At 39.4% G+C, this 12,252-nt stretch overlaps 1 protein-coding gene across 4 annotated transcripts in view; it reads left to right on the top strand.

Moving 5' to 3' along the window:
• Positions 1-12,252, top strand: part of ccdc146 (coiled-coil domain containing 146) — a 77,095-nt gene that overhangs the window by 16,502 nt on the left and 48,341 nt on the right. For all 4 annotated transcript variants that reach the window (XM_041780644.1, XM_041780643.1, XM_041780646.1 and 1 more), the window contains 2 exons: positions 6,851-6,933; positions 7,833-8,048. In XM_041780644.1, coding sequence (XP_041636578.1) covers positions 6,851-6,933; positions 7,833-8,048 — 299 coding nt within the window. The remainder of the gene's footprint in view (positions 1-6,850; positions 6,934-7,832; positions 8,049-12,252) is intronic.

Raw genomic sequence — 12,252 nt, 5'->3', positions numbered from 1 at the left:
AACTTTCATTTCACAGTTAGATACTTGGCATGATACAGGATTACAAGTCAGTTTCTTCTCATTTTCATATTGAAATGACATTGAAAAACTATTTTATTCCAATTATCTCAAATCCATCCATTTTAATCCTACTTTTCCAGGGGTTCTAGGAGAGTTCTTTTTTATTTGTAGTGTTGCATAGTTACTTAAACATTACATTTATATTTTCCCTGAATATAGAGAACTAATGGAATCTAACATATAGACTTTTTGGAATATTTTCTTGGATTAGCAAAGGGTTTTCAAACAAGCCATTGACACCAAATGTGAAAAGTACCCTCTGCTGGTTAATAATATCACTGTTTTTTGTCACACCAATATAAATCATTAATATTTGTATCAATTTTTAATTGTATCACATGGTATCATCACATCCCTAGCAAATGTAACTGCATTAGGAAATATCATTTTGGGTCCTAGTAAGGGGAGGAGAAGGTTTGTTTGAACCTTTGGTATGGAAAAATGAAAAAAATGCAATATAAAAAACTGCAGTACCTCCAGTGTCCCCTTGAGGCTGACTTCAAAAGCCAAGAAAACCTCATTAGAGCCAGTGTTAAAATGGCCATTTTTACATTATGTTAATAACCTGTTACAGTTAAAACAATCTAGCCCTATAGCTTGTTTCTTTATTCTTAAAAGATATAAGGGGTTTAATATTTAACTATTGTCTGTTATCAGCATATTTAGGGGTTTTGCTGATCGATAAGAGGGTGCGCTAGGAGGCTATGCTTTATTGTAGATAATCCTATGAAACCTGCCACACACTTTAAAAATTCAGAACTAAAAGACCACACATGGTAACATGTAATTACAAATTTAATTGTGTTGTTCATATAGTGTGGAATGAGATGATCGCCACAGCACAATACACACTAACAGATTAAATTCACCAACTATCAAAGTCTCATCTCTCAAACTCCAAATCTTGCATGGCCAAACTCAACTTTAGAGCATACAAGCTAATGTGGCAAGCTGTTAGCTACCCGCTCCATGCATTGCGGTTGCAGTTTCAGTCCATCTCCTCCCTTTCTCAGTTCATTTGCTGTATGTTTTACAGTACAGTCTGTAGTAACACTTGTGGTGTTGACACAAATCAACAAGTTGTTTCTCCATCTCGGACGTCTAGCTAAACTTTATGCTTCATTTCTTACCGCTGCCATAGCTGTGTTTGTTGTGCTTCCTCCTTTCCTCATCTTGCTTTCTGATTGGCTATTGCTCTGTTCCACGTAGCAATCCCTCTCATGCCTGCTTGGTTGTTCCCTCCTCAAAACAGTAATCCTGATTGTAACTATTGAATATGTTTCAAATTTACGATTTCCAGTTGGGGTGTCTCTGATTGTCTTCCAAGCAGGTCATAAAGGGGAAAATCACTCTGAAAACGCCACAGACCACAGGAAAATCTATCAGGAGGACCTTTAGAACCATCCAGTATACAGAATAAGTGACATCACTGAGACTACATTCATGTTTTGTTAAGTTTATGGTTCATCTTGATAATCGATTTAATCGCCAAAGCTGTTAACAGTTTGTTCATTAAGGCTTTGGTCAATTTTTAAGTTATCCAACAGGATACTTGATTAAAATGTAACCAAAAAATTATGTCAGATTGATGTCAACATCAAATTAATTATGAAAGCTTTTATGCATTTTGAGATATTGAGCACAACAGATACTGAGGTCTTATGAATAAACAATGCTCTTGTTTTGCTCTGTAATGATGCGACTGTTTCACAATCTCTGATGTTTTTTAGATGGACATTGCCACGTACTATCCCACAACTTTTTTCATACATGATGCAATTTCCTGAGGGATCTTCTTATTAACAATAATCAAGCATCTGAAAGTCATTGTTATACCGAGTGTGCAACTCTTAGATTCGCATCCTCACCCAGTGACAGTGTGTGGATGTTATCCTACTTGGACTCCTGTTGTAAACTTTGCTCTGATTATTTTTTAAAGGACATGGGTTTGGTTTCACTTTATTGCATGATTCACCAACACCACTTGTACAATTTGATTTAATTTTATATTGGATAACAATGTCTCATGCACATGTCATATTTCCAGCAAAGTGACACAGTTTCTAGATAATGGGTTTCATCGACAGAAGTGGCTCTCAGAAAGGAAAATATTACTGCACGAAAAAACTCATAACAAAGTGATTCCATCTAGCTGTAGGCTCAGCTCCAATTCAAGCACTCAATATCAGGACATAGAGGAGAGGGAAACGGTGGTTCTTTCCATCACACAGTGGAATTCAATGCTGTGCTTCTCTGGTCATTACTTTTTTTTTCTCCCTGAAGGTACGAAAGCCCACAGGTTCTTTTTGATTCACACCCACACATTTCTGATCATATGCTCCTTTCAGGTTTGTGTGGAGTCAGTGCACACATAAATGCACAGGTATGTCTGCACTGATATCTTGCAGTGATTGTCTCCATCTCACTTCAAAGATAGTCTGCCATGTGTGAGCCCTTTGCAGCCATCCCAAGAAAGAAAAAAACTCCAATACTCTATACAGCTGAAGATAAGTGTTGGCAGCAGAATTAGGGTCTGCCTGAAACCGCTTTAGGCTGCTTCTTTCTCTGATAAATGCCCCGTGTTCAGTCAGGAAGTCTGTCGCTGCACTGGAATGTCATCCACACTGCTCAAAACAAGACACTGACCATATTTGATGTGTCATTTAGCCTCAAAGTCTGCATTATGTTTGCTTCATAAATGGCCCTTTTTAAGAGTCAAGATTGGATTAAACGAGTACGGCTGCAATTAAAGAGATAAGACCCTTTAACATTGCTTGATGGAGAGTCTGGGATTTAACCAAGTGATTTAAACCTCCTGATAGTAATTTTCTGTCAGTGTTGATTTCAGTGCCCCTATGAAAAAACTTATATTATTTTACTCTTTTACGTTTTAGCATTACTTCAATACAATTTGCGATAAAATAATGATTTATTTCAGTACTTTAGTCCTTATTTTCTGTCAGCTTTCTTTTGTACTTTTGCTTTTTTTGCTTTGCCAAAACTAATATAAATGAGCAGACTACTCAGCAGTTTTGATAAGACAAAGTCACCTTCATCTTTACCAGCTATATAGTAAAGTTTATAAACTGTTAATAGAAAAGCTGAGAAAACACACATTTCCTTCAAGATCAATGAAGAACCTACTGACCAGCCTATGAACCAACAAATCCTACCTACCAACCCACTGACTGACTGACCCTGCCTACCTATTGACCAACCATACCTACAACTGACTGACTGACCAACCTTACCTACTTACCTACCTACCAACCAACTGACCAACCGACCCTATATAACTACTGACTGACGGACCCTACCTACCTATGACTGACTGATAAACCAACCCTAAATACCTACCTACTGACCAACCTTACCTATGATTGACAAACTGACCCTACCTACTGAGTAGCTAACCCTAACTACCCAACAAATGACTGAACCTAACCATGACTAACCAGCCGACACTACCCACCTAACAAAGAACCAGCCCTACCTTCCAATGGATTGACCAACCCTACCTACCAGTGGACTAACCAACCAACCCATTCTGCCTACCAACCTTCTGACCAACTGATCATACCTATACCACCTACCTACCTTTAAACCAATCAACCCTACCTACTCATCCACCAACCCACAGAATACCCTACCTTCTGACTGACTGACTGATCAAACCTACCCCACGACTAACCAACCAACCTGCTGCCCCAACCAATGACTGATTGACCATCCCTACCTACCTACCTACCTACCTACCTACCTACCTTCCTACCTAGCTACCAACTGACTGACCGACTGACCCTACCTACTCACCCACCGATACTGACCCAATACCACCTACCTACCCACCCACCAACCAACAGACTAATCCTACCTACCCACCCACCAATCTGCCTACTGACCGACTGACTGACCATTCCCATCAAATGAGTGCCTGACAGACTGCCCGACTGACCCCTACCTACTCAACTACCACCGACTGACCTACCTTCCTACCTACCTGCCTACCCTCTCTACCTGTCACCTACCTACCAACTGCCTGACCAACCAACCAACCAATCAACCAATTCATTAGTTTATTAGCAACTTCAGCAACTCACTGCTGCTCATTTTTCCTTGTCGGTTTATCTGCTGGTAAAGTTTAGAGGTTCTACAGCAACCCCCCAAAAAGGTCTGCTTCATCAGATATGCCTTTAAAACTAACTTTATATAAATAATTAATCTTTTTACTGATAATCTAATTTGCTATCTTAGCTCATAGAAACATCAGCATTAATTTGTGTTTGTTTCATAAGCAGCTCAAACCTCCTCACAGGAGCTTTAAATGCAGGTCATGTTGAATTATTCAGCTGTTTTCCTTGTAGTGACCTGACCTTGTCTAACACAAACACACTAAAAAACATCAGAATAAATCATATTAACCACAGCGCTAATCTGCAGCATTCACAACATTCATATCTCTGTCCTTTTAAGCCCTTGAAACGTGGTTGAGCACATTTTTACAACAGCCGGATAAACACTATAATGGAATGAATCTCAAAACATAATCGGCTATAGCTAATGTTTGAAGTCGGGGTGAGTTATCAGTTCGTGTGTGTGTATGTATATAATCAGAGCGTTTGTGTGTGTCCATCGCCGTTACTCAGTCCGACCTGAGATATCCTCTGTTCTGCAGCGCTCTGATACAGACGAGGCTATCCCTCATTACTCCCCCCACACTCCCAACCTGGCGGTGCAGATAAGAGGGGAACAACACCTGTCTTCTGTTTCTATCACTGCTGCACAACCTCAAACATCATGTTGCCTCGGAGAGAAATGAACAACTCTTAGTGGTAGTTTTGTCTTTTTCAGCGCTGTTGACCTGATCTTTTTTTGTAGTCTTTGTTTTTATTTTATCTTTTTGATCAACTGTTTAACATCAGTCAGGGCTAATGGTACATGCAATCTCCAGAGCTCTATCTACCTGTCATTATTTGGGCTATTTAAATGATTTTCCTCCCCTTTTAAGATTTCTCCAGATAGGTTTTGTTTTTCATACTTCATTCTGTGATAAGGTGCTCCGATGCTGTGATACTTGCAGTGCTGATAAGAGCATATTCAGCCCAAGTTACTTTAAATCTTTACAGACATCAGGGGAATAGGGCTTCTTCTGTTGTCGAGCCCAGACTCACTTTAAAGGGCTTTTTATACAGCAGTGTAACAGCAGCTAAAATAAAGCATTTTCTGTCATAAAAGTTTAAAGCTTTCATGAAATTTCAAACTCTGTTGGAGTCTCCAGTGATTTAGTTTTCTTTCTCTCCTACGTCTGGAATTTGATTTTGTCACGGAACAATATCGCAAACCTGCTTACTGGTCAGTTTCATGTGGTTTCCAGCAATATTGCCCTGAATATTTTCTGTTAGAGATCAGAAAAGAAGTCAACAGAATGCTCTAATCTAGTCATACCTTCTGTTTTGCATAGACAACAATAATAAAGACTTACTGTCACTGGCACAACCGCAGCAGGAAGGCGTAGGGATTTGTTTCATAGCTTGCAGACCTGTTTATTCACAGGTCAGCAGATACATTTTAGTTAGTTCCTTTGTCATCTTGAAAAGATGCATATGTGCATATGTTAGATTACTGATAGCAACGTCTCATGACCCCATAAGTCTGTCTTTACATTCCGACCTGTGGGCTTTTTTTCAGTTCACCTCAAGTAATAGTTGTTGCAAGCTGTCATAACAATATTGTGTTCAGAAATTGTACAGCGAGAACTTGAATAAGTGGATTGTTTAAATTATCATATAATTTAAGGCAACCCCGCCCCTCCTGTTCTATATCATTCTAAATCGGACCTGTGCTTTCGCCATCAGTTTCTGTGGTGATGTTTCAGAAATCAGGGGGTATATGCTGGTCAGTTCTGAGCCAATCATAATTTTTGTGCAGTGATGTTAAATTATTTATTTTGTATCAAAATCTTTTTATATTTATGTTTGTTTTAAGTTCATTTTGACAAGGGGTTTTCAAACCTTTCAGCCCGCGACTCCCAAGATAAAGGTGCCAGAGGACCGAGGACCCAGTCTGTACCTGGAGGTGGCTGAAGCATAGTTGAACACAGCCATGCACATGAAGGAATAGTCATGTGCAAAATAACATTTAAGGATTTTTGAAACATTACTCTGATTTCAGTATAAAGCTCAACAAATGACTGTTTTCATTGTATATGTATATATTCTTATAAAAATGGCAAAAAAAAAAATACAATCTGAATTCATTTAGAGATATTCATTTTTTCTGAAGCTATCTGGTGACCCCCTCACAGTGTCCAGTGACTCCAAGGGGGTCCTGCCCCTTACGTTGAGAACCACTGATTTAGCAGTGACTACACTGTCACTGATTAGGTTCAATAAAAGAAAACATACAGGTTTTTGGATCAACCAATCAGTTAGTCAGCGAGTGGGTGAAGTAAGATTTTCTTTGGTTGACTACAGCTCTATGATATGGAAGTTAAAAACTCTGTTGTTATGATAGCCCTAGTCTTATTATCGAGCTTTAATTAAGTGTATCTGCACAAAATTGGCATTTGTTACAAACTTAGCTAAGTGCTTAGGGACTGTACAGATGTTGATGTTTCATGGGAAATTTGTAAATACCAACCATCAATGATACACTGAAATATTAATTACAACCTTAAATTTTACAGCAGATGTTAAAGAGCTTGTCATATTTGGTACTTCATACAGATTCATCCTTACAACTCTTCCTCGTCTCCATTTGGTTGATATTTTTGTGTTTTTTTGCTCTTCAGTTGTTGTCGTCAGGCAGAATCAGCCCAACCAAAGTGGCCAAATTTAAATCCATGTACAGACGACTCCATGGTAATCTGAAGAGGTATGTTCTCTTGTTGAAACACTTCAGTGTTATTGCTTTTAGGTTCATTATGGATGCAAGGAGGCTGGGAATACAGCACAAAGTAGAGAAGTTCAATTCTTGTGACAGCAAGAGTCCATCCACCTGAAGTGTCCTTGAAAACTACTTTAACTTCTTATCAGATCTAGGTCTGCTGCTCTCCTTGATGGCTGAAAATGTGGCAGTAACATCTCGTCGCATCAGCTATTGGCTCCTTGGGATAAAAATTGAAGCCTGGATTGGAAGTTACCTTTCACTCACGTGCATTCCAAGTAAATAAAAGGAAGCAATGTCGTTAAAGAAATTGACAAACCTGACTGTATTAGTCGTTTTCAAACAAATTTCTTTGTAAGCCTTATGCAATTCTTAATGGAACACTAATTCTGAAAGTTGCAACTCAGGCAAATAATGGAGGAAGTGAAATTAACTTCTCAGACCTCAATTTGCTTGTGGAAACAACTGATCATTGTGTAATTTCTTGTGAAAACAAGAAAAGAAAACCATGCTTGTTTAATTGGATTGGCACAGAACTCAAGGATTATCATGAATATCAGGAAAATGTGTGTTTACATGAGTATTGTTCAAGTTTTACATCAATGAAAAGTTTTATTTTCTTTGAAAGCCAAAGGTATTTCAGTGCTCTAATTGAAAATGCACACAAATGTGTGAAAATGAAAACTGTAGTTAGCTAAATGGAATCAAGTATTAAGATTTAAGCCTTATCTAACTTATTACATAACTTTATGAAAGATAACGTTGAGGTCAGACTGCTGTTTCCCATCAGTTTGGTATCTCTGAATTCATATAAATGTACAGACCAAGACATAAAAAGTGTCTCTACACCACATACCACATCCTTAAACCATTGTCTGATCCGACAGCAGCCAGGACTGTGAGCTCCAGCTCTTAAAAGAAGCCAAAAGTCGTCGTGCTGAGCTGGAGAGGCTGCAGGCCGCGCTGGAGCAAGCAGAGGAGCAGAGCACCTCTGAGCAGCCTGAAAGTGAGGTCAATGAACTGAGGCGGCAGCTCCTCCAGGCATACAATGAACTGAGAGCTGCCGAGGACAGAGAGTACAAGACGCAGCACAAACTGAAATGGTGAGCTGTGTACATATGCTGCCACACACCCACGCATGCTTTTATTGCGAACTGACGTGCCACAAGTTTGTTCTCAATCCGATACTAATCAAGCATCAGCTGAAAGAAATGAAAATAACATTTGATCCAAGAAAACACAAACTTGAGTTTGGCCGTCTATCTTACAAACATATCCACACAAACACGCAGATAAACACAGAGATGAGTTCACACCCTTGGTAGGAACCCAAGAGACGGAGCAGCACAAGGACAGGACACAGAAGTGAAACGGGAGTGTTAGAGTGAGAGCTTCCTGTACAATAGTAGAGTATGAATCAAGACACACTCCCTAATGTGCACTCATACATAAATTTACAGATAATTAGCAAGGGAGTAAACACTGAGATGAGCTATGTGAGAATGCATTCCTGCAGATTTTCACTGGCAGATGGAGGTAAAACACTATCAGTGACGTCACTCAGGACACAAAAGCACACACATTGATAGTGTGTGCATTGTTTGGATTTCTTGGCTTTCATTTCCTCACTTTCTACCGAAGCTGCCAGATGCCAAATTTCACTTTCCAATTTACTGACATTTACTGGAACTGTGTTGTGTTTCAGTAGCCACCTACACTATATAGACAAAAGTATTCAGCCTGACCATTGCACCAACACAGACTATAATGATGTATTCAAATACATGTACCTTAATGAAGAGTTGGCCCCCTTTTGTAGTTACAACACCTTCCACTCTTGTTTGAAGGCTTTCCTCATGATTTTAGTGTTTTTGTGGGAATTTGTGCCCATTCATTCTGTAGAGCTTTTATGAGGTCAGACACTGATTTTGCCATTCCAGTTCATCCCAAAGGTGCACAAGGAGGTTGAGGGCAGGGCCATGTCTTTGTAGTCCTTGCTTTGTGCACTGGGGCACAGTCATGTTGGAGTAGAAAGGGCCTTCCTCGACACAGTTGCAACACAGCCACACAGTTTGAAGCAGAGCATTGTCCAAAATGTCTTGGTATGCTGAAGCATTAAGATTGGCCTTCACTGGAGGTAAGGAGCCATTATCCCTCCTCTGCCATACTTTTGGATTGGCACAATTCAGTCAGGCAGGTAACGATCTCTCGGCATCCACCAATCCCAGACTCACCCATCTGATTGCTGAACAGAGAAGCGTGAAAGATCTGAGTTCAGTAATTAACAGGAGTGGCCAAACACTTTTGTCCATATAGTATTTTTTCTTTTTTTTTAAGTGGTTTTGTGAGAATACATGATACACAAGCCAGGCCTAAGTAGTGTTCACTTGTCTGTGATCTCCAGTCAGTTTTCCCTTAGTTCAGTCCTGTAGCCATGTTCTTTTCCTCTCTAAACCTATCTGTTCTCTCCCACGAGTCTCTTGTCTCATCACAACCAGTTTTCCTCTTTCCTCTCTTCTCACTCAACGACCCTGTCAGTGTGCTCGAAAGGTCGAACACTCACAGAAGTGGAAAACAGCATGCCAACTATGAGTGTCTCCCTCTTCTCTGTACACAAACCCAACTTTTCAAGGGCCGAGGCGAGGTTATTGGAACATTGCTAAGCAACATGAGATATAAAGCAGGGTTTCCCAAACATTTCATGACTCTTGAAAAATTTGCAGTGACTTATCATGACCTATTGTTCCAGGTTGCACTTGATGTAAGCTGAAAGCTTGTTTAACAGTTCAGCAATTATTTCTTGCTGGAATAAATTCATTTTTATCAGACAGGAAAAGAAAAACTAAAATGTCATTTATGATAAAAGACCAAATTAATAAAAGCGGGATTGCTTTGAAATGGAAGCAAGTAAAGCAATTGGTGGAACTGTCATGAAAGCAATGATAGTGAGGGATTTTTCATTTGAAGTTGAAGCAGTATTACAAAAGGTTATTGTGCCCTGTAGCCAGTATGATTGTTTGAAACAAGTAACAAAGAGAAATGTGAGAAAAAGAAGACAACTGAACGTTTCTGTTAAAGAAAGGGCCCCAGAGATAGACAGTAGTTTAAATATTATTTCAACTGAGTCGTGTTGAAATCTGCCGTATCTGTATCTGTTGTATGAATTATGTAACACCCTCTTTTGTAACCAGCCCCAAAATACCAGATGATGATTAGCTATTTGCCCTTAGAGGGGAATGATTTATTTTAAAATAAACTAGGCTGTGTTGCAAAATATGAATTGTAGTTTTCTTTGCAGTTCAGCGCAGCTCATTGTCTTTTGGAAAAGGCTTTTGAGTGTGACTTTGGATATGCATCTTCTTTTTGAATCCTTAAAGAATTAAGCTGAAATGATTTATATATTGCCTTTAGATACTTCAATAACTGTAGTTAGAGTATATACGAGTTAAATGCATACCAAAATCATAGCCAAATCAATTAAATTGTAAATTTTAATTGTGTTTAACCGGTAAAAGTTACTTTAACACAAACAGAACATAAAATCAAGTACAATATGGAGATGACTGAAACACAAAAAGAAGTTACAATATTACACGAAAGGTTGTCCAAACAGGTGAGTTTTTAAACGTTTATGAAACATTCCAATGACTCTGCTGATCTAATGGGAAAAAGGCCAAGAGTAGATGATCTTAGTAGGCAAGGGGTGATACATAGAACAAGGTGGTCAGAAATGTAATTGGGGGCAAGGTCATGCAGTGTTTTACATGTGAGTAACATGATTTAGTAGTTGATTCAGAATTTTCCACGAAGCCAATGGAGAGATGCAAGAATGGGTGTGATATGGGAAAGCTGGCTGGTTTAATTTTAAAGTCTGACTGCTGCATTTTGAACTGATTGTAAATGGTGTAGGGGTGACCAACTGTAGAGAATTACAATAATCTAGATGGGAGAAAATGAAAGTGTGTATGGGCAGTTACGGGTCTGAAGGTGAGAACATTTCAATCAGGAGAGACTTGATATGAGTTTAACAATAATTCATTTTACAAATTTTAATGAAAGTAATGTGCAATGTCTTTGACAATTGAACTCCATTATGATGACCTAATGTACCTGAAGGGGCTGTGTGGCAAACAGCAGGAACAGGATAACCGCCTATGGAGTCTAGACACTGGTAGTGGCGTTGATGAGGATTGCAGGATTAGTTGAGGAGTAGACTTCTAAGAAGCCAAACCAATGAGGTGGCTTGGAGGAGGAGACTGAGGTATGCAGGATGAGAGAATCTGGACTAGATGCCGATGAGGAGGTGGCTGGGGTGGAGGAGGGTTGCAGCATCCACTTTGAAATGACAGGCTGACTGCAGGAGAAAGGATGACAGATTTAGAATATGACAGGTGCATGATGATTGGTTAAATGAGGGTGTGGCAGAGAGACAGAATGAAGGAGGGAGGGTTATGAATGAGTTGTGACTTCAGTCTTCCTGCCTGAACTTTTGCTTAGCTCCATATGTCTGATTTTGAGAATGTTTTGTAAATGTAGACAACAGATCTGTACAAGCTTTGTGATGTAGGTTTCAAAGGTTAGATGTTTATCAGAGATGATTCTGAGGTTTTTTGCTGTGATATAAGAATGATATGGGCTAATAATCTGTTCAGCTGATGTGGTGATGGCTTTGCTACAGCTTAGACAGAGTGTTTGACAAGGGGTTGTAAGCGGGAACTCATAAGAATATTAAGAATTAGTTGAACTAAGTAATTCTGGTGCCAACTACAGAGGAATTAGATGTTTTTTTCAGTCTAGCCAGCTAGTCATGCACATCCCTAATTCCTCCTCCCGTGTAAGTTAGTGCCCCAGTAGGGAAACCCCAGAAAAATGTTGGACACACTCTTGGTTGTTGGCATCATCAGATGTGAAAAGCAGTTGGCCTGTCAGTTACTGGAAAGTTATAAAACCACATCAGTAATTAGTGTCAGTGAAAGTAGTTAAAAATTTGCTTCACAGTTGAGTCACCAAAGATAAATTAACTTAAGTGTGACTGCTGAGAGTTGTTGAAGTGTCAGTAAGTTCCAGAGGGGAAGACATACACAGCACATAAACCCACCCCTCTATTGCATAGATCTGATCTGGAGGATACAGTGATTTTTATAGCACAGCACACACTGAGGCAGAGAGCTGGAGGCGCAGCAGTAATTGAAATATTAAATGAAAACCACTTACAGAGCGTTCTCCAAGGATGCAGTTATAGACAATATTAGACACTGAGTTTGCACATTACCTGTGACAGCTTTTAGGTAGTTAGAGCTCCTGTTC

Source organism: Cheilinus undulatus, linkage group 23 (assembly GCF_018320785.1).
Source record: "Cheilinus undulatus linkage group 23, ASM1832078v1, whole genome shotgun sequence".
NCBI lineage: Eukaryota > Metazoa > Chordata > Actinopteri > Labriformes > Labridae > Cheilinus > Cheilinus undulatus.
This window is presented reverse-complemented; position numbering and strand designations above follow the sequence as displayed.